Consider the following 23630-nt stretch of genomic DNA (forward strand, 5'->3'; position numbering starts at 1 on the left):
GTGAGTACATTTGTCAGACCTGAAGAAGAGCTCTGTGTCAGCTCGAAAGCTTGGGTCTCTCACCAACAGAAGTTGGTCGAATAAAAGATATCACCTCACCCTCCTTGTCTCGCTAATATCCTGGGACTGACATGTCTACAACACCACTGCATACAAAGAACTGCAAAACACAAAATGTGAAGGTCAGGAAATTATGAGCTATAGCAATAATACTTAAGTATGTTCAGTGTTAACAAACAAATATGCAATATTAAAAAAGGAACTTAGCTGACAGTTTCTTTAGGTCATGTCTAATTCTAAGTGTTGAATGAAATAGTAGAGTAAATGGATATTCAAAATGTACAATCCTAGTTTCACACAGCTCAAGAGGACAATGAACCATTAGATATTCTTCAGTTAGTACTGCTTCTACACAGCCAGGTTCATTGTTTCATAATTCCAATTATAATACAGTTCAGTAGAGTCTTTCACAGCTTCACGGATCACAACACGTTTGACATTGCTTACGCTCTACACACGATGAACCAGTTCATTGTTAGGGAGCAATTACATTATTTTCTTGAAAGAAGTTTTGCAGAACTGAAAAAAACCTTAGTTACACAAATACACATGCAGATTCTGTTGTATTATTTTATTGTGTATATATGTACTAGTTGAATATTTTCTAAAAATACAGCAGCTAAGAACTTCTTTATATCAGGTAACTAAGAATAAATGCATTTATCCCAGGAGAATAAACAAAATATTCCATGTTACCAGTTGATTCTATAAGTAAATAATAATTATGAGCATAGGATATATTCATACATATGTTAAAAATACACAGTGCAATAACTGCCAAGAAAATAAGTACAGATAATGAGGAACATAAGGTTAAAAATGAAGGCTTTCAAGCTTGACAGCAAATATGAAGATTAAATAAGGAAAACCACTACAATGTTAGGTACATTATCAACACCTAGGATTACCAGGAAAAAAAGGTCCCTTAACATGAATAATTAAATTCCAGTACTCTAGTAGCAAGCAGACTTTTGAGAGATCAAGATAATCTCCCATATAGGTATGAATTTCAAGGCAAGAAGGATTCTCTTTGCCAAGACTTGAGGTAAAAAACAATGCAGCTCAAGTATAATATAAGTCAATCACACATTGAATAGTGGCCTGAGAATTCTGGAATGTAGTAAATATTTTGGTGCAAATACATTCTAGCATTATGAAGCCACCAAACAGCTAGGTTTTTATCAGAGTGATACTTAACTCACAATACACCCTGTGCTGAGTTTGCCCTCTTACTGGCAAAAGTGTGACAGTAAGACTGGACAGGTACTGCCCTGCAGTTACGATCCTCATCTCAACCTTCCCTATCTCCATACCACCAACTCCAGGGTCATCTTTACCCTGAGGTAAATTAGTGCCATAGAAGTCCCCTTATCCACCAGTTCCTAGGAGTATAAGCTGCACATTTCCAAAAAATGTGGAAACTTTTAATTACAGTCGTATTAAATAATTAAAACGGTCATCATACAAGTCAGAATAGAATTATATATTCACACCCCTTTACACTGTGCCATCTAAAGTAAGTTAAGCCTTAAGATAACTATGTGGACATCTGTCAGACTTAACGCAAGCTTGCAAAGTCATCATGAAATGTAATTACCTACTATTAGCTAACACATCAAATCATTTGCTTTTTACCATGATGATGGAGAAATAAGGGGAAAGGCTGATGTCCCACTTGCTACTCCTCAAAGAGCAACTCTTTCTGGGTGAATACAAGTTTGCAAGGCTGATATAATCACCATACATGTACAAAATAAAAGTCAAGCTTCTGCTAATTGCATGAACATGTGACAATTTACCGTGTAATTTAAATATATATTCTTTCCTTGCCACAGACACATAAAACCATATGAACATGTAAACACAGATGCAGACACAAGTTGTAGTGAAACTAACAGAAAAATCCCTGTAAAAAACTTGTTTATTGTGCTAAGAAAATATAACAAGTCTTTAATACTGAAATCTGTTTCCAGATATTTTATCCTCATCAGAGTGTAGAATATCTAACTGAAATGTACCTCCTGACTGCAGCTTATTATCTGTATAACTGGTATGTGTGCACATGTTTACGATAGCCTTCCAAGAACAAAACATATTTTGCATCGATGTGTATCATGAAAGCTCTATCAACTAGTGAAATAATCTTTGCAAATCAAAAGAGAACAAGAACTTGCTGATAACTCATCAAGGAAGCTAAAATACTTAAGTCCTGGGTATGAAATTATCTAAAACCTGCAAAATCCATTCCACTGTCAGTGACTTAAAAAAAAAACCAACCACCTTAAATCAGTAACTAGTTAGAAAAGTAACTTACAAAGGTGATTGTGGGGTTCCTACTTATTTCAAAGTAACAGTCACAAAGTTTTTCTACCAGAAGGAAGCATTTTACAATCACTTCTCCTCACTATACCCATGTGAATATTTCAGATACATTTAAGATACATTCAAAAAAGAACTAGATAAATTCATGGAGGATAGGTGCATCAATGGCTATTAGCTAGGAAGGGCAGGGATGGCGTCCCTAGCCTCTGTTTGCCAGAAGCTGGGAATGGGCAACAGGGAATGGATCACTTGATGATTCCCTGTTCTGTTCATTCCCTCTGGGGCACCTGGCATTGGCCACTGTCAGAAGATGGGATACTGGGCTAGATGGACCTTTGGTCTGACCCAGTGTGGCTGTTCTTATGTTCTTAAGATTTATTTACTTATAGAATCCTAGTCATCACTAGCCTTTAAATGTAAAAGCAGCATTATTAAGATTACAGAATACCATAGTTAGCAATTTCTAACAGTTTAAATATCACTCCCTTACTGGGAGAGTGGCCATGGTCTGGGAAGGTATAAAAGATACCTTTCAGTGACTGATTCAGAGTTACTGCCATCTTCAAGTGTGGTTCCACTCTGAAAAGTAGATGTAGGAATGGCATTGCTGAGCTTCATGTTCACTTTCAATGAATCCAGGTCAAATATGCTCAGTTTAAAGAGCAAAATGATGCTTTTCCTAGTTTGCTTGCACTGTTGTTGTAGCAGTGTTGGTCCTAGGACATGAGAGAGACAAGGTGGGTGAGGGAATATCTTTTATTGGACCAACTTCTGTTAGTGAAAGAGACAAGCTCTGAGTACCTTTCCCAGACCTGATGAGCAGCTGTTGTAGCTCAAAAGCTTGTCTCTCTCACCAACAGAAGTTGGTCCAATAAAAGATATTACCTCATCTACCTTGTCTCACTTTTCCTAGCTGTGAGTCTAGCAAACTTCACCTCATCTCCAAGAGTCACACTGGGATCTTTCATTCTCACGCATAAATCATGCACGTAAGTGGTTCTACAGACCAAATTATGGCATCAGTTACTCCTTTCATCCCCATAGTATTTAGATGATGCCCTCAGTGACATCTGTGCCAGCCACTGTTTTCAGTTACAAGTGACTGAAAGTTAATAAAGCATTCTGTTGATGATGCAAAAGAAGGAATGGAATCCAGCTCAATCCCACCTAGCTGTGGGGGCTCTGAAGGGCTAACAGATGTGAAAACCTATCTGTAGCGCTTCAGTGCGCAGATCTGATCTGACTACACACAGGAGAGTAGATCTAGGGAACGAGAAGAGCCATTTACACACAGTTGCATTTTAGAACAGAACCACACTTTAAGGCAGATGGAGAAATGTCATTCTCCAGGCAAAAAGGCAAACAGCTAAAGGCAGGGTTAATGAAGGAAGCATGGACAACAATAAGGCACTCAAATGAGCTAGGCAAAAGCCCACACTCAAAATAAACAGAGTCTCCTGCCCCTCCACCCCACCCCAAAGTGTTTTCCAACCAAATATGCAAACTTGTCATAAGGCTCAAAATCTAGCACTGAAGGGCTAATGTACTGATCTCACTCACACTGAGTGACCTCAGTTATTGGAGTCTTTCCCATTTACTAGCTAAGGTCAAGATTTCTCATTTGTTCTCCAAAATGACTTAAACAAATCTACTCCATGTCAATTCTAAGGTCTAAAGACAGACTTCGTTTCCATCAGAAAAGAAGAGTTACTTAGCCATTTGTACACAAATTTCACCCACATGATGGACATTAAACAAAGTAAAACATACGAAGTAAGTGAAACATGATGAATATAGAGAAAACTATTGCTAGCAGAGGTAGATAAAAAAAGACCATCTGGACCATACTTTAGGATAATTACCACATTCCTTAAGAAACTGTTTTCAATCTTTACAAAGTGTATCCATTTTCTTTTTGCCTACAGAAAGCTGTTTTCCCCTCCTCCCCCAAAGTAATCCTACAGTGGATACGATCTGTTATCTATGAGAGACTTCTTTTTGTGCCCCCAATCTGCTAGTGTTGCTCTGTTGGGGTTATTAGTTTGAAAACAAGTTCTTAAGCAAAAGTGTTTCATGAGATACAAACTAACTATGACATGGGATAGGGCGGTGAAACCTCACTCCCTTATTTTGCTTTAAATTCTCAAAATAACTCCTGATACATGCTATGAGTTATTGCTACTTGCTTTAGAAGTTTGGTAAAAAATAAGTATGTACTTTTATAGAACTGCTGACCCACTGAAGGTAAATGCCAAGCAGTAACCCCCAAATCCCTTTAAACGACTGACCATGAAATTCTATAGTGTACACACACACTACATACAGAATTTTTAAAAATAAAGTGTCTGTTAGTAACTTTGAGATATTGTAACATGTACGGTCTCTTTTTAGGCTATCCTATGGGCTATGTTGGTGGGCAAGTTCGCTGGGTCTTGTTTCAATGTTCAATAGGTGGTGGTTTCGGAAGGATGAACGGACGGTCCGATTCATCAGTGGCTGAAGCGGGCGGAAGTTGTCTACCATCCTCTTTTCTTCCTCCCCAGCTGAGGTAAAGAGCAGCATCCGAAACTCCTCAAGCTGGGAATGACAAATGGTGAATATCAGTGGCTTAGCAGTCAGAAGAACAACCGGAGTAAAAGGAATACAGGATCACTCAGGTTTGGAAACTATCAGAGCTCGCACTAAACTCAAGTACTGAGAGGTTTTGGCATTAACTTGCAGCATATCTTCACCACCTGCTGATAAAGATTATGTTCTCAGCTATATCAATACAAGATATGAACTGCCAATCATCTGTCATCTTCAGGTGAACGACGTCTTTATTCACCTTTAACTTCTTGCCAATCCCGAGACAGTGACGAGTCCTGAGTATTCATGGGTTGCATATGCACCACCTTTATATAAATCTTTCTGTACTTCACTCTTCTTAGATTACATCCTGCCTGCAAGGTCTGTTCTCCTAATTCAGACACACACATGTTGATGCATGGGAAACAGTAAGTTTCAACAACAGTCACATGTGTTGCTGCTAGCTCTCAAAACCCAGGCAGCCAGCAGATGAGGTTTTTAGCATAGTTTCTTTAAAGCCCACAAGGGAACTGCAGTGACCTGTTCTCTATCAGAAGGGATGGGATTTTTAGGGAGAGAAAGGGAAGACACAGTACAGAAGAGTCTGAATTGAAAAAGAGAACACACTATACCTCAAATTAAAGTTTTCTTCTTTGCTCTGTTATACCTTTCTCTTCCTTTCAAGCCACTCTAACTCTTGCATTCCCCTTTGAGTAAAATAAAGCCATATGCCCATCTATACTCCTATTCTTAACAATTTGGAATTTCTGAATTTATTGTTGGACGTTAATGTCCCCCGGAGTTTTTACTGGGAAGTATCAGTCTTGCCATGTATCATTGTAAACCCCTCAATAACTTGGTGAAAATGAATGAATTTGCCTTCGGTGCCTCCTAAACTAGGAGGAATTGTCAGATCAGATCATGCGTCATTCAAATGGCACATTTTCCCTAGATCTGAAACAATCACTTTAATGTCACAATAATTGGCCATTCTTGATGCGTGTTTCCTTGGATGGTTGGAGAATACTGAGGAGTGCCAGCAAAAACTGTAATTTAGCCTCTTGCTGCTCCTAATCTCTGTGCCTCTTCTGTCAGTTTGGAACTTCTCCACCTGTATTTCATGCCAAAGAGCAGTATTAAACTGGCAACAGGAGGCACTAGAATTAAGAGCAGCAGGGATACACAGTGACAAGAACTGGATGAATGTTAGAGCACTAAGTATAAATATCAACCTAAAACTGCTAAGTTCCTATTCGAGGTGGCCTCTAAATAGTCCACTTGGGGGCACCCTTCCTTCCTCTTTATTTATTTATTTTTTTAAAGAAAAAGCTGACTGCTACTCTAATCAACTATAAACAAATCTATCCCCCAAAAGGGCATTAAAAAAAGCTGATAAGCTTTGAGCTCGCAGCACCCTCAGCAATCAGAAGGAACCAAAAAGCAATTAGGGACCCTCCCCCCTTTTTTTTTAAAATATATCCTTGGAACCTTGCACAAGGGGAAGGGAAATGATGGGGGGTGTCCCCAGCGCTCTGTAGAAGATTCTGGAAGTTTATAATACAAGTGCCTGGATTCCACAAGCATGAACATGTATAGCCAACGCTCACTGCCACAGGAAGACACTGAGGCCAAGATTTAGCAAGACTCCAAAAAGGATTAGATGTTTCTCTGGATAGTTAATGCTTTCAAAATATTTTTGAAGAGCTATTAAATGTCATGTTTAATGTAGGAACGTTACACTTCTTAAGCACTAAGGGGGTAGGAAGACCGCCCCCGAATTTAGAGCGGCTGAAGTGGTTCCCCCCCCCACCCCCACTCGGTCAGGAGACACACTGATTAAGCGCCGAGCAGGTGTTTACCACAATCAGGAGAAGGGGCGAGAAGTTGGATTGAGTTAGTACATGCGCATAATAGGATGATTTATGTAACCGATTATAATAAAAGGACGTGGAAAACCCCTGTTTGGGGCGCTCCACTGGAACAGATTGACTAACTTGGCTTCGTTATTTGCAACAGTTTAAACCAATCTCTTAGATCAGGATGAACCCTATTTGTGGGGCAGATTATCCCACATCTGCTACTGTGAGGTTCTTACATCTTTCTGAAGCATCTGATGCTGGTCCCTGTCAGACACAGGTTAGACTAGACTAGACAGACCTTGGGCCAGGTGGCAATCTCTATGTCCTCCGCCTTACTGATAAGTAACTTCTCTTTCTGTGGAGCGTTTATTTCCCTCTCTATCCCAGAAGGAATAAACCATCTTTATTAAAGAGCAAACTATTAGCATGATAAATACCTGATTTTGATCAACTTCTATTGGTGTCTTCTTAATAATCCAGGTGACAGATTCAGTAAGTGGTGGAGTGGTCAAAGATCCATCATAGGTCCAATAATCCGGGCATGATGGCATCAAACAGGAGGGGTCAAACACATCAAACTCAACAATTGTGTCCTAGAATTCAAGAAAATTCATGTATTAAATATTTTAACCTCTTAAAAAAAAAAACAACCTAGAGGATATATTTGAAAAATCTAAACAGTGATAAGATTAGGAACAATACAATTGTTATTATCAATTATAGGCTGTCAATATTACTATTGAGCAACCATAAAAAAAAAGGTTAACCACTTAAGTCCACTTTCAAAAGTCCTGAGTGTGCTTTGACTTCAATCAAAGGTGCAGAATGCTCAGCCTTTTGGCAATCAGGCCACTTACTTGGGTACCTAAAAATAAATGCCTATTTTTTTTTAAATGTTGGCCCAAGATTATTTCAGTTTTATATGCTGAATGTGTTTACCCTCAGAGTTGAGTATTCTGTAGAACAGGGGTTGGCAACCTTTGGCTTGCGGCTCGCCAGGGTAAGCACCCTAGTGGGCCAGGCCGGTTTGTTTACCTGCTACATCTGCAGGTTCAGCCTATTGCGGCTCCCACTGGCCACGGTTCGCCGCTTCACGCCAATGGGGGCTGCGGGAAGCGGTGCAGGGCGAGGAATGTGCTGGCTGCTGCTGTAGAGTGTTCTTTTTAATGCACTGGAAGTTCTCTCTGAGCAGGCTTGGGCAACATTTATTTAGAGGGGCTTTCATGGCATAAAATTATATATATATATATATATATATATATATATGAGGGTCTATTACAGGAAGAGATGAGGAGAGATTAATAAGACTCTGACTTTTCATCTTGGAAAAGAGATGCCTCAGCAGGGATATGATAGAGGTCTATAAAATCAAGACTGGTGTGGAGAAAGTAAATAAGGAAATGTTATTTACTCCTTCTCATAACACAAGAACTGGGGTCACCAAATGAAATTAATAGGTCATAGTTTTAAAATAAAACAAAAGGAAGCATTTCTTCCCACAACGCACAGTCAACCTGTGGAACTCCCTGCCAGAGGATGTTGTGAAAGCCAAGACTATAAGAAGGTTAAAAAAAGAACTAGATAAATTCATGGAGGATAGGTCCATCAATGGCTATTGACCAGGATGGGCAGGGATGGTGTTCCTAACCTCTGTTTGCCAGAAGATGGGAGTGGGCAACAAGGGGTGGATCAGTTGATCATTACCTGTTCTGTACATTCTCTCTGGGGCACCTGGCACTGGCCACTGTCAGTAGACAGGATCCTGGGCTAGATGGACCTTTGGTCTGACCCAGTATAGACGTTCTTATGTTCTAAGAGTGATTGCAAGTCACTGGGTTGATAGCTTTTCAGTACTCTCGGAGGCAGGTCAGGCATGGGTCAATGTAGGTTCAGGTTCAAGGACATTTGCAAGAGGGACTGGAAAACTTTCCATGTTGACACTGCAAGTTGGAAAGGCACAGCTAGCAACGTGCTACACTGGATCACTGCACTATATCAGGGAATCAAAGAGGTCACTGATAAAATGTGTAACCAGCATAAAGCCAAGAACCAATCCCTGCAGGACCCCACTGGAAACACACCTGCTTAATAAAATCACCCTTAATATCAGCTTCCTGACTGTGAAAGTAGGGGCTGCAGAGACTTCAAAGTTATGCTCATATAAGAAATCCTGACTGTAGGCTTTGATTAACAAATGTACACAGTAGAAAAATAACGGAAACCAGAAAATCTAATATCACAGACAGTAACCATTGACTGTCTCTCTTTACAGCACTGAGTGATTCTCTGAAAAAATTGGCTTTTAGTTACTATGTGGAAATTTTTTTAGTAGTTTGGCTTTGTATTAGAGCTCCTCAGCCTCCAGGTAAGGAAAATACTAAGCATGTGTCATGCCCCTCTGGAGAGATACAGTCTACATGCCTTTCTTGACTCAAGCAGATTGGAAAGTGATCACATAAAGTACATCTGAAAGGTTAGTGATTTTCTCTACTTGAATCCAACAACTTTCCCTATCGTTTCAAAATGCCCTAACCTCAGTCCAGTCCCCACACACACACATCGATGACAGTAATAAAGAATTTATTAGTGACTTGATACTATCAAAATATTCTGCATGTTGATAAACTCACTAACAATAAGGATAGAGATATGCATTGGAATATTTAAACGTTCCATTTAAAAATATGTATTACCTTGTGTTTAACTGCTGGTAACGCATCTACTAACTTCTGTAGTCCTGCATGATGAGCTCCCAGCTGCATTACACAGATATAAATGTGTAAGTCATCAAGAACACATTACAGAAATACCCACCACAAGAAGTTTAATAAAAGAAGTCTATACATTTTATCTGTTTTAATTTTAAAAAATTATATATTAAATGCATCACTACAGATGCAGTAACCATTTACCTTCAAAAATACTCCTATGACAACCAAACCATTGTTCTCCATGATAGCTTCTTCAAAGCTTGTGGACGTGACAGGATTCCAGTGTACTAAATGCAGCTGAAATACAAGTGAATGACAGTTTCACACACATACACAAGACAGACAAATAGAATCAAAACAAATGCAGTTTCTCCTGGTCTTTGTCCTACATTTGGCCTTTGACAATTTGAGATGTACAGCAGCTACCTTAAAAATCAAAAGCCACAAAATGGGAAACTAAAAAATATACTTGAAACTAGTATTTGTTTCTTAGCTGCTTTTTTAAACAAAAGAACTAACCTCAGCCCCATACTTTGCATTTCACAGAAGACTGATTTTGTTTGTGGGTGACAGATGACAAGAGTGTTATTCAAAGGTGCAGAAGGAAGTTAGCTGCATTAGGCACCTAGCTCCCCTTTGTGCCTTTAAAAATCAAATGGAAAATTTCCCTCATTATAAGAAAGAGATGAGAGATATAGAACAGACAGCTCTCCTAGGGTTAAATCCACCCCACGCGAAGAGCCAGCCCAGCACAAGACGTATCTACACAACTTTAAAGTGCCACATAAGCCTTCTCAATAAGGAACTTAAGTAGTGATACCCCTTGTGCTAGCTCTACATGGAGGTTAATTTGACATCTTATTCATAGTCTGGTTTTTAATAAATCTCACATTACCAAACAAATAAGCAGACACCACTATGGCATCATCAACTGGGGGGTGGGGGGAAGAAAGAGGAGGAAAGAACCATTTTCAAGTCCATCTCCATTTTCGTTGAATAAAAAGAAAATTATTTTCACATCTGTCACACTTTCCTCTCTGAGCCTAATGGGTATTTTCTCCCCTAGTCCCACCTCCTTTATTCACTGTTCTCTTATCTTAAGACTTGTCTACACTAGAAAGTAGTACTGCTTGAACTATGCTGATATAGTTAAAGCAGCCAAACCCCGCCCCGCTCATGGTGGATCCAGTTATACTACTATAAAAAAATGTTTACATCAGTTTGTAGGCTGCTGGCCTGCCCACTCAGCACAGGAATGACTGACACCATGCCCAGAGTCTGGTTCAGGCCCTTCCAAATAAGAACATTCAATACAATTATCCCTTCTCCACTAACCCATGATCTCCTGAAGGATTCTTACTATTCCGTCCCATTCTATACACCCAACTGAGCCACCTGCTGCCTTTTATTGATCTCTACCTGATCAATCTCAGGTGGCACGTAGCTGATCCATCACAGGTGAAGCTGGTTCAGGGTTGATAAAAATTGATGACAAAAATCTGATTTTTTTGTATTTTAATCAAACATTTTTATTTAAACACAGGCTTATGTTTTCAAATTAAAATTAAAATTAAATTTGAAAGTGACAACTAATATTAAGGCCTAAATGTACAAGTTTCAAATAATCTAAATTAAATAAAAATAATAATATTAAGCAGTACATGTCTGCTGCCAACTTTTAAAGAAAGTCAAACCACTGAACTGGAGGAAGTCACTGGCTACCCACCTGTAATCAGAGTTTGCTGAAGTGCTAAACCAGCTTTTGTCAGCAGTAGCCTCTTCTGCAGGTGCAGAGAGGATGTCTTTAGATTTTTACATTTCAGTTTGTTCATCTAGTTCAGTTCAATGACTATCTCATACAAAGTTAAGAAGCCAACTGGGAGTTGTAAAAGCAGAAAAGCTTTTCCTCTTCCAATCTATAAACAAAAACTAGGTGAGAGAGGATGGGGTCTAGCAGTTCTAAAATCTTGATGGACATGCTGACCAGAAACAATCAGTTTAATTAATTAAGTATAGATAATACAGCCTTTGTTTAATATCAATTTTAAATGCAAAGCATGTTTTGATAAACTTTTTTCTTATGTAACCAGCACTTTAATTTAATAAAAGATTAAAATGCTCTTTTTGTGCATTTTTAATTGAATTTGAATTTCCATCCAAATGGAGCTTGACACAAATCACAAGTAAAAAATTGATCATTTAGTAAATAAGAAATGTACCACTTACATTTTCTACCATAACAAAATGTAAAAATTACGAGTCTGAATAAATGTAAGTTAAGCTATATAACTACTTAAATAAATGGGTATAGGTACACTGTATCCTCCTGGTTAGCAAAAAACAGCACCAAATTCAGTGTAAAGGTTGTATTTAGTTGCAAACAACATATTAATGTTCACTAACTAATGAGAATCAACCTTTATTTAGGAAAATAACTAGGAAGTTCAATGCAAAACACATTTAAAACTAGTGATTTAAATCAATCTACCCAGGACTGGTCCCAATTCCCCTTAAAGGGCCAGCCACTCTGTGACAGAGTTATAGTTAAGGCTATGTTTTATTCACGGGTATTTTTAGTAAAAGTCATGGACAGGTCACAAGGAGTAAACAAAAATTCACGGCCTGTGACCTGTCCATGACTTCTACTATATATACCTGACTAAATCTTGGGGGAGGAGATGGCCCGGGGGCACTGCGGGTGCGGGGGGGAGAAGACACATGTGGCACAGGATCCCCACTGGTGCTGAGGGGTTGGGGGCAGCAGGCTCCCCACCTGGCTCCACACCTCCCCGGAAGTGGGGACATCCCCCTTGCTCAGCTCCTAGGTGGAGGCGTGGCCAGGCAGCTCTGCACATTGCCCCCACCCCAAGCGCCAGCTTCATAGCTCCCATTGGCCGGGAACTGCGGTCGATGGGAGCTGCAGAGGCAGTGCCTGCAGGCGGAGGCAGCGCACAGAGCTGCCTGGCCACATCTCTGCCTAGGAGCTGAGGGAGGGAGATGTTGCCGCTCCTGGGGAGCCCCCCAAGGTAAGCGCCACCCAGAGCCCGCCTCACCCTGTCCTGTGTCCCAACCTCCTCCCACACCCAAACTCCTGCTGCTGTTGGGAGGAGGGGGGCACGGTGGCCCAAGACTGCCCCAGCAGCAGCTGCTGCAACTGGCACAGGGGCTGCCTGAGCTGCCCCTGGGCCAGGCACACCACCCACTGCAGAAGTCATGGGGGCCACGGAAAGTCACGGAATCCGTGACTTCCGTGACCTCCATGACAAACTCGCAGCCTCGGTTATAGTTGATTCCAGTCTGAGAAGCAAAATAAGCTCTACCAGCGTAAAGCACCTTTACACAACTATAACTACATCCACAACAGAGTTCATACCAGTATAACTATCAGTTAAAAAATATAATTCTCAACCATCTTTTCTAATGTAGACCAGGTCTGAGTCTCATCCGCTCTATTTTCTCTTCTACCCTTTCCCCTAAAAGAGTAATACGATTTGGGCAGAGACACAGGCCTGCCATCCCAAGCAGCATGGACAGTAACAGCAGTGATGTTTTGCTGCATGCCAAGGGCTCATTCTGTGGATTTAATTATCTGCATTCACAGAGTGCCATATACCAGAAAAAAAGCGTTACTGGAATTTTCATTCAAGCAGCCAACAACCAATTTTAGGACCACGTGCTTTTCTGGAATGTCTGGCAGTTCTCGTCTTATTAACAGGACAATGGCTGAACCTTGCTGCTAACTAGGACTGACCATTACTGGTAAGCAGCAGTTCTGTACATCAACCACAGCTTCGTACTAGCTTTCTAGTCAGGATTAGGGCTGGAATCACTGAGTTCTAGCCTCCTGCTTGTGCCAATATCAGATAGGACTACTGTTCAGCATTCCTCCCCATACCTCTGCTGGGTAGACTTTGCTGTCAACCATGTGCTCTGAACCCCATTCATTTATGGCTCCCCAGTGGAAGTGGAACTGCTTTAGCCTGTAATGGTTTTCCAAGGGTCCTCCCATAATTACTGGGAAAAAAAGAAAAGAAAAGAAAAACAGTTACATATAGCTGATAACTGATTTAGAACTGCCTCAGTGACATGTGAAAATAATACAGCTTTCTTCTCTCCTTGCATTGTATTTACCCAGGAAAGCTCAGATGCAGCAACAGCTTTACATTAATGTTTTTCCCTTAGCTAATTTTACAGCTCAATTCACTAAAGCATCTAAACAAAATTGCTTGGGGCAAGTGTGTGACTTTAATTAGGCCACAGATGAACTCAAGCTAAAGTTAATTTATGACCTCCCATTTTATAGAGTAAACAAAGCTTCCTCACCCAACTCCCTGCAAGGGAAAGAATCTTTACAAGTTCAATCAGGATTTGTCTGGCAGAGTCATGGTGGCTATACATAACACCTTCTCTGAGCAGGTGCATCAGAAGCGATTCAGTGGGTTGTCACTGAACATTTACATCATCAGGATTCAAAGACAAAAATAGTCTCTCCATCTATGACATGATCAATGAAACCTGGAACTGTAGGAGATACTGGAATTTCTCAGGTGACAATACAAACCACCAATATCCTCCAAATTCTTATTCTAACTGTACGAATACAATTAGTACATTTTGACAAACATACAATCTTAAATCTTTTTTAAATGTTACAGAAGTTTAGAAAATGTGACTCTGCAAGAACTGTGACTGACACAAGTTTTAGAGCATCAGTCCAATATTAAACTATTTCCAAAATGCCTGTAAATATGCTGATATTTTGTATGTTGAAAACTATTTGGATGCTGATCAGGAAGTGTCTAAACACTGTCTGCACATGTGCAAAAATCCAAAGCTTGTAGAAGTTAGACTGTATTATTTACAAGTGATATTTTGAATTGGCCTAGGTCACAATAGAATGTAATCCTTCCTAGCCTCATATTTATTAAATTATTAAAATAGCAACTCATAATTTAGTTTAAGTAGGCATTAGACTTTTTTTAATTGGTATACTCACCAAAACGCAAATTATGTATCTGGTTTTGAATGAACTCCTGATGTTTACCCTTTTTCCTGGTGGGAATGATCCACTGGGTCACTCCAGAACACTCCTGGTTCTAAATCCCTTTTTGCTAGTCACTAGATCATAGCACCTTCTAAACTACTAGTACCAATTACATATAAAGGACTATTAACTAACATTATTATGTGCTTTACAAACTGATTTACTGATGTTAAATACATAGTACATAATTACTATTTTATATCAAACCACTGTATAGAGTAATTAATTCTAACCTCACTTTTGGAAAGAGGGGAATTAATTCTTTTCAGAGGAGGAGAAAACTATGGTAGAGGGATTAAGGCCCATATTTTCAGACGTGACCAATGATTTTGGCTGTCCAATTTGTAACACCTTGGGCCTGCGTTTCGCGAGCACCACAACCCCACATCATCCACTGACCTCAGTTGGTGTCATGAAAGTTCAGCATTTTTGAGAACTTTAGGCAAGTCGCTAAAGACAAAGCAGCTGAGAGTCAGAGCTTGGATTAGAACTCAGCTATTCTTGGCTTTTAGTTCCATGTTCACTACACAATGTTGCTTTTCCAGCTGCAGTTAAACCAGCCTAACATAGAATCATAGACTTTAAGGTCAGAACGGACCATTAGTCTGACCTCCTGCACAATGCAGGCCACAGAATCTCACCCACCCACTCCTGTATCAAACCTGTGTCTGAGCAACTGAGGTCCTCAAGTCATGGTTTAACGACTTCAAGGAGCAGAGAACCTTCCAGCAAGTGACCCGTGCCGCATGCTGCAGAGGAAGGCGAAAACCCACCAGGGCTTCTGCCAATCTGCCCTGGAGGAAAATTCCTTCCTGACCCCAAATATGGCGATCAGCTAAACCCTGAGCATGTGGGCAAGACTCACCAGTCAGACACCTAGGAAAGAATTCTCTGTAGTAACTCAGATCTCATCCCATCTAACATCCCATCACAGGCCATTGGACATAGTTACCGCTAGTAGTCAACATCTTGGCCTTGGCCTTCCAAAGTAGGTTTACTTACTTATCAGAGCAAAATCTTGCCTATGCAAGACTCCCCCAGGAACCTTTCTATATGCAGGGGGAAGCAACTCCAGAAGTCAGAGTACAGACCAGGAGTCACCTGGCTCATTTGTGCCAAAGACTGGCTATAAGACCACTGGCAAGTCGCTTCTCCTCCCTGCTCCTCAGTTTCTTCATGTGCATAATAGGGATGCTAACACTTGCTCACCTCTGTACACCACTGGGATTGGGGAAAAAGGGGGGAATAAAAGGACTATGGTCTTGATCCTCCAGCATAGAAGCCAATGGGAATTTTGTTACTGACTTCAGATCCTACATAATACAAGAGTGTTATTACTAACAGAGACAGTGAGTGGTTCACCTCCTGGCTAAAGGAAAGATACTTGAAAACAGCTGATGGAGCCATGTCTTCCTTAGAAAAATTTCATCCATTTGCCCCAAACTTCCACTCACACTGTAAAATTCCAATTATTTGTTAAAGGAGCAGTATACCACCAAGATGTATAACATGACATTTAACTCATGTAACACCCCATGGCTAGTTATCTCAGCTATTTCTTTGCATCAGTGAAAAACTGAACATTAGTTTTAAAATACATTAAAGCTTTCTTTCTTCATTTTTTAAAGAGGTTCAAAGGAGACAGTAAAGCAAAGTAAGTATAATGTGAGAGCACTGAGGGGGGAGGGAATTAAGACCCCATTCCTATAATGACTTCCACACCCGATCCTATTTGTACATGTGCATCCATGAGTACTCAGACTAGAGTGACCAGATGTCCCAATTTTATAGGGACAGTCATGATTTTTAGGTCTTTTTCTTATATAGGCTCCCATTACCCTCCACCCCTGTCCTGATTTTTCACACTTGCTGTCTGGTCACCCTAACTCAGACTCATATGAATAGCCCCACTCACCTACACAGGTTACTCACGTAAATAAAGTTACTCACAAGCATGTCTATTTGTGAAATCAGACCTTTATGATACATGATAGACAAAGATAATAAACAGGGTTTACAATCCCTTTCCAGTCACTGACACTTTTTGGTTTTTCATGGCCTACAACAATGCTGATTGGTTTCACAACACCACACTTTAAAGGGCCTCCCTCTTTAAAAAAAAAAAAAGGCAGCAGCAGCTTGTCTGAAACTTTTTTTTAAAACCTAAAAAGACAAGGTGGGTGAGATAATATCTTTTGCTAGACCAACTTCTGTTGATGAGAGAGACAAGCTTTCAAGCTTACACAGAGCTGTTTTTTAAACCTAGTAATGTTACAAGTGCATTTCCATCCAATAGATGGCAGTGGTGCATATAAATAACCAGTACATTACATACCTTTCCCACACCCCTTTTTCCCCTTGTTCTCTTCATTCTCCTGTTCTGCTTGTCTATAGCACCCAATGGCAGGGCTAATCTCCTCTTTTGCAAGTGTCATGTTTTTGTCTCAGCTCAGGAGTTCAGCATTTCTGTTTACCTTGGATATGCCCTTCTCTTTTCATCATTTTGTACTTTTCTTCAACATTTTTAATCTTATTTTTCAACTCCACTGCATTTTTATCCATGTTGCTTTCACCTCTCTCTCTCTATTGCAGTTGAATGATAGAAGCTGGGAGGAAGACAAAGCAGAAAGAGAAACCAAAGATAGAGGAGGAATAAGAGAGTGAAAGCAGACTGTGGGGGAAAGAGAGGGAGAAGTTTAGAAAGCTGAAAGGTATATAAAAGAAAATCTCTGTCAAAGTAAAAGCAGAACAGGCTCGTACAGTACAATAGTGTGGCTAATGAGCTTGTGCTGCTTCTAAATAGTGCAATTATCCTAGACTGCTCCACTGTAACTAGCACACTAATACAATTACACACTACCCTGTAAAAACATGAACGTGCTATTGTATGATTTCCTTGTTCTATATAGACCTGGATGATGGATTAATATACAATATTAAATTAGCGAAATAGTCAGTGACATGGGTTGTTATAACTTCAAAGAGGAACCTGGAAAGGCACCGGGGTTTCAGAAATGGTGTACAGACGTTGTAGCAAATGAGGTCTACACACAAAGTAGTTACATGACAGGCATTGCAATTTGGCCAGTAGGAGATGTTTTAGTATGCACAATCAGTTTGGGAGTGACATTAGGGTCTTCTGTTCCAAAAGACAGAAAAAAGGGAGCGATCATCATCAAATGACATGAGGTGTTAACACTTGCAAATCTCTGCTAATAGCAACAGAAGTGCAATGCACAAATGTTTATGACAATAAGGAGGGGCAGACAGGTGCTTGACACTAAATTTTGAGGGGAAATAATGGCTCAGAATGACTGGATAAATAGAATTCCCACACTTCCCTCCATCAAGAGATCTGTTTCTGTGCTTGTAATAAGTGAGAACAGGGACAGTCTCCACTCCATAATGCTATTATTTGGGCAAATGTTACTTGCTTATAAGCAACTTCAGGACTTGTTAATCTTCCTTTTCTTGTTAATCTGGGGAATCCAGCGTTCTATGAAGAAGCCACAATAATGGATCTCTTTTATAAGATTGTTTTCTCAATCCCTCTCCAAACATCATCCAAAAAAAAAAGTGTTGGTATCACAGAAATAAGATGTTTATGAATATAGCACTGGAACACCTTCCCCAGAGTTTTTCTGATAGAAGTATTAAAACTGTGAACCTCCTAAGCTAGAGATGTTCAGAAGCATTTTCCTCCTGTCCCACGAAAGGGTCAAGCCTTTCCTGCACCTGGATAAATCCTCATCCCAGACCACCTGTGATTCTAATTGTGAAGGTCTGAACTCATCCAACTCTAAATATTATCTTTCCACACTGACAATTTGGATAACTAGAGTGAATCAAATGCTATCCGATATCTGTGACCAACTGCTACTACTTCATAGATGTTATTAAATATCCTATTCATACCTAATCGTAATAGAAAACTGCACTAATATGCTTTTGTCAAATAGATTTTAAGAGAATCAAGGATGAAAAACCTTGAGTTTAGCAGTAATATCTTGAATTTAAACTCACTTGAATTTGCAATCCAAATTAAAAAATGTATCTGGCAGAGATAAAGCATTTAGCTGTTACCTATAGGTAGAGCTTGGAGATTTTTTTAAAGCAACCTGATCACGTGTATTTGCTTACCACATTATCAAATCAGCATTATTTATTTTCCCTCAAGAGTTTACTCAGATTAAATAGTTCTAACAGAACAATGTACTCTTCAAAAAGGAATGTGCACCTTGCTGGCTGATTATTTCAAATGCATTACTTTTATGTTAACACAAACAGATAAACAGCCGATTATTTCATTAATGTTTAATTCCAGAATTACAATTTTAAATCCAGTCCATGCATGCAAGCACTACCTAAAAAAGACAATGAGGTAAAATCAAAAGGAAGGACATAAAGGCTTGTGCAACAAGTGTAGAAGGTTTGCACAATACACAACTTAAACCCTTAATTCAGGGCTTCAGTGGAGCTTGTGCAGAACCAATGCATTGTGATACTGATTACAGTGAATCCTTGCTTAGAGAGAAGCTATTCTGTAAAAGAGGGAGAAAAATCACCTTCTTTAGAAGACGATTATACTCTAAATTGGTTTTCAGCCTTTGTTTTCTGATTCTTACTGAGAGAGAGAGACAGATCTTACAGTATGGCATGGACAGGATTTTTCAGCTGCAGACGGAAATAGCACATCAACCTGATCTTGTTGCACTCCTTACCTGATTTGTCTGCAGAATCGTCAAATTCAACCTGGAACGAGTATCCATTGTTCCAGATATAGAGACATGTGGTTGGGTCATAGTGGATTTTCAGGGGCTTCAGGTGAGGGTCATAAACACTGTCTCTCCACTGGATGTTGATTGGAGACTGCCGAGTGCCACCAGAAACGGAAAGCTCGCTCTGCCAAAGCGGATGCACTAGAAGCAGAACCCAGAATCAGTCTCTAATGTGTTGTACGGCATTTATGACAGAATACGTTATATTTTTTTGGCAACAGAAAGTGCCTTAGAATATGACTTTCAAAGGCTAGATTCACATCAGCTTGTCTACAAGAAAATAAAGAAAACAGTACATTCCACTTGCATGACTCAGATTTACCCAGGGAAGTGTAGTAACTTGCTTCATAGCTGTGTCTGTCACAATAATAAAGCTATTCAAAGCAATTTTGTTTTCTCTCATTTGTCAGGGACAGATTTTTCCTCAATTGACAATAAATGTACACAGGTCTTCTGTTTTGCTACTTAACTTATATAGAGCTGTGTCATGCCACTTTATTTTTGCTTATGTATAGGCACGGCAGGAATCAATTTTAATTTATAACTATCAATAAAATGTGGATTTCAGCTAACATACTGAAATTGACCAAAAAAAGTCAGTCAGTAACGATCAGCATATCTGCAGGGAGCCGGTATCACCATGTGCAGGGAGCCCTCTGTAGCCCTGCTGTTACAGGAGTGAGTGAGTAGGTCCATGAAAGCAGAACTACAGAGCTATGCTTCCTCAGGGCTGGTAACACCCTTTCCTTGCAGGATTAAGGTGTGGGGGGAGGCTGTGTTTGGCCTGGCCCAGTGGAGCAGAGACCCCTAGTCAGGACTGTACAGAGGATGAGCCCCTTCCATCCTGCTGCTGAAGAGTTCCTGCCAGAAGATGGCTCCCACACTCCTGGCTGGTGGTTGAGCGAGTGAATGGGGCCGGTGACACCGTATCCCTGCAGGCACAAGGTGAGGGGAAGGCTGTGGTCCTGGCCTGGTGGAGCATTGATTCTCCCAAGCCAGAACTGCAAGGAGCCATCGTCATTGTCATTGTCCCCAGGAGTGAGGAAGGCCACCCTGCTACTGAATGCCTCAGTCAGGAACCACTGAACAAAGGGGTGGCCACGTGGCCAACAAATCCTCCTCCTCCTTGCGGTCCTGGCCAGAGGTCTCTGCCATGCCCCCACACCTTGTGCCTGTATGGATCTTGTGTCACCAGGCCTGCAATCACCATCCATGAGTGTGGAGCCAATTCTGGGCAGGAACTCTTCAGCAGCAGGTTGACCTCCCTCGCAGCCATGGCTTGTCATCCTCCTTACCGTCCTGCTCAGAGTCTCTGCTCTGCCAGGCCAGGACTTCTGAAGTCTCCCCCACACCTTGTGCCTCAGTGTTTTGGGCCCCTCCGCTGCACAGGGAGCCCCCTGCAGCCCCACAGTCAGCAGTGCCCTACCCCCATCTCCCACAACTGTCAAAATAAAGTTAAAAATTGAAAAAAATCATCACAGTTAGAAAAAAAAATTGAATTCTGCCAAGCCTACTTATGTACTGGTACGACCAACTGACATCAGCGCAGCTCCAGAGGCAGCAGGTTAACTGCCAGTTCAAAACAAGAATATTCTTTGGAAGGCTCCATAAAAATTGGGTCTTTTCCCATCACCCTTCTCTGTTTATGCTGCACATGGCTGGTAATGGATCCCTATTAAGCACTTCTAAAGCACTTATTACAGTATCATCACTGATCTCGCAAGGTGGAATAAAAGGCAGATCTTTGTGCCTGCAAGCAGCCCCACTAACTGCCTATGCAGATCAACTTGCAGGATTGGGACCTATGCATGTACTCAATTTCCAGAGAATCATATTCAACTCACGTAAGGAAATGAGAATCAGGAGGCTGACAAAACCTGCCTGGATCTGGGAAGTCGGGGGTGCTAAATGACTAACAGGCAGTGGTTCTCATAGTTGGTGGACTACTGAAGGTCCACTGACAAATTTCTGGTCATCTACCAATTGGCCTGAAAATTAACCATAAAAATCTTGGAAGTGAGATGGGCTCAGCTATTTTATTAAAAGAATTTGTACAAATTTACCCTCCTCATTTTCTTTTATGTGAAAGGAAAGGTTAAATATTGTAACAGACCATTCACGTGACAGGTGACTAAACCGTTTTCCCTCCAGCCCCTCAACATGAACCTGAGCTCGCTGAAGGTCACTGCTCCTGAGGAAGCTTGCAGCGCTGCGGCTCACTTATATGTCAGCCAGTGCCCAATCAGGACCTCACCTCTTATTGTTAACACTGTTTCTGGACACTGTAATCAGGAAAGTGTAATTAACAAGCTGCTGTAAATCTCAGCAACTTTTATGTAACTTTTGAAGAACAGGCAGTCTATCAAAAAATGTGGAACTGCAAATGTAAATTTAAAATTAAAGAGAGACAAAGTGGTGATGTTAAAGAAGATCTTTTGCATTGGTTTGGGATAGCAAGAAAGGATGTAACAGTACTTACTAGCTGGAAGGACTCAAACTATGTGACAGTACAGCTGAAGATTATGACTTGTCTTCTGCTATCAATTAACTCTTGTGCCAAACTGATCACAATGCATCTATATTAACACTTAAGACGCAACTGTTCATAGAATTGTGATGAACTGGTGGCACACGCATTAAAATTGCATATTAATACATGGTTGATGGTCTGGCAATTTTTCCCCCTCAAAAATGGCCTCTTGCAATAAGTCTGAGAACCAATCTTGTGTAAAGACGAGAAGCCAAACTAATTACAAGTTGGAGGATTTCTTTTTAAAAAACGAATAGCCTGACAGAGGAATGGAAAACAGCACTTATGCAGAAAACCAGGTGCTTTTAGTAATGAAACCAGACCAACTGTAAAGGAGAAGAATGTTGTTTACAAGAGACTGAGCCTGCCGCTGCATCGGGATCTGACGGGGCGCGTGCGAGACCGCCAGGAGGGAGGCTGAATGCATCCACCCTGGGTGTAGGGCAGTGCCTAGGGTGCAGGGTGCCCTGGAGTCCCCAAGGGAGGGGTGCAGGGTGCCCAGGGGAGGGGACGGGATGCAGGGACTGGCCTGGGGCAGAGCGGTTCGGGGGCCTGGAGGTTTCCAGGGGATAAGAGGTGCTGGGTGCCCAAGTAGGGAGAGGCTGCGGCAGGCTGCCGGGGGGTACCGGGCAGCGGGTGCAGGGTTTCTCGGGGGGTCCCGGGGGAATATCTCGGGGAACGGGGTCCCCGAGGAGAGACTATCCCGGGCCGGGGGGGGGGGGCTGAGGGCTCTAGGGCGGATGGCCCGGGGGAGCCGAGACAGGGGGAGCCGCCGCAGGGGCCGGGGGTCGGACTCACGGGCGTCGCGGAGGCGGAAGGAGGAGCAGGCGGCCAGGCTGCAGGGTCTCGCCCCGCGCGGCTCGGTGCAGGGGGCGGCGGGCGGGCGGAGGCGCTGGGCCGAGGCCGCCAGGGCCCTTCGCAGCAGCTGCAGCGGCATCTCCGCGGGACCCACAGCGCCGCGTCCGCCCTGCGCCAATCCCGGGCCAGCCGCCGGCTCTTCGGGGCCTGGCCCTGGCCCTGCCTTCGCCTCAGCCGGCCCCGCCCTCCGCCGCGCCCGCCCGGCTGCAGTGCCCAGGGCGCGGACAGGAGCCGGCAGCCTCGGGGCCCTGGGTGGGAGCTCGCGACGCTCTGTCCCTCCGAGTCTGGGCCTGTCCTTAGGCCTCTCTGCCTTGTCTGGGCCTGGCGCCAGATTGTCCATCTGTCTGTCCTGGCTTGGCCCTTACACTCTCATTGTCTGTGCCCAGTCTATATGGCCCCTCCGTCTGTCTGTCCTGGCTCTTACACTCTCATTGTCTGTGCCCAGTCTATATGGCCCGTCTGTCTGGCCTGGCCTGGCCCTTATACTCTCATTGTCTGTGCCCAGTCTATATGGCCCCTCCGTCTGTCTGTCCTGTCCTGGCCCTTATACTCTCATTGTCTGTGCCCAGTCTATATGGCCCCTCCGTCTGTCTGTCCCCTGGTCTGTCTCTGTCCCTCCCCCCCGTCTGTCTGCCCCTGCCGGTAGATTGCCCATCTCCATCTGTCGTGCCCAGGGTCGCCCAGAGGATTCAGGGGGTCTGGGGGTCTTCCTTGCTGCCGAGTGAAGGACCCCGCACCAGGGCCCCCAAAAAACTCTTGCCTGGGGCAAATTGCCCCACTTGCCCCTCTCCCCCAGGTGGCCCTGCTCATGCCCTGGCCTGGCCCTTACACTCATTGTCTGTGCCTAGTCTATATGGCCCTTCCGTCTGTCTGTCCCTGTCCCCCGCCTTGCCTTGCCCT

The 23630-nt window shown here is 42.1% G+C and overlaps 1 protein-coding gene across 1 annotated transcript; it reads right to left on the bottom strand.

Moving 5' to 3' along the window:
* Nucleotides 1-2630: 2630 nt before the first annotated feature.
* Nucleotides 2631-22900, bottom strand: CA5A (carbonic anhydrase 5A). Its single transcript, XM_039503146.1, has 7 exons — nt 22671-22900; nt 19286-19483; nt 13416-13534; nt 9722-9817; nt 9503-9565; nt 7247-7402; nt 2631-4959 (listed from the first exon to the last, which is right to left on the bottom strand). The coding sequence occupies exons 1-7, from the start codon at nt 22807-22809 to the stop codon at nt 4780-4782; spliced, it is 951 nt and encodes a 316-aa protein (XP_039359080.1). The 5' UTR covers nt 22810-22900; the 3' UTR covers nt 2631-4779.
* Between the last annotated feature and the right edge of the window lie 730 nt (nt 22901-23630).

Source organism: Mauremys reevesii, linkage group 16 (genome assembly GCF_016161935.1).
Source record: "Mauremys reevesii isolate NIE-2019 linkage group 16, ASM1616193v1, whole genome shotgun sequence".
Lineage (NCBI taxonomy): Eukaryota > Metazoa > Chordata > Testudines > Geoemydidae > Mauremys > Mauremys reevesii.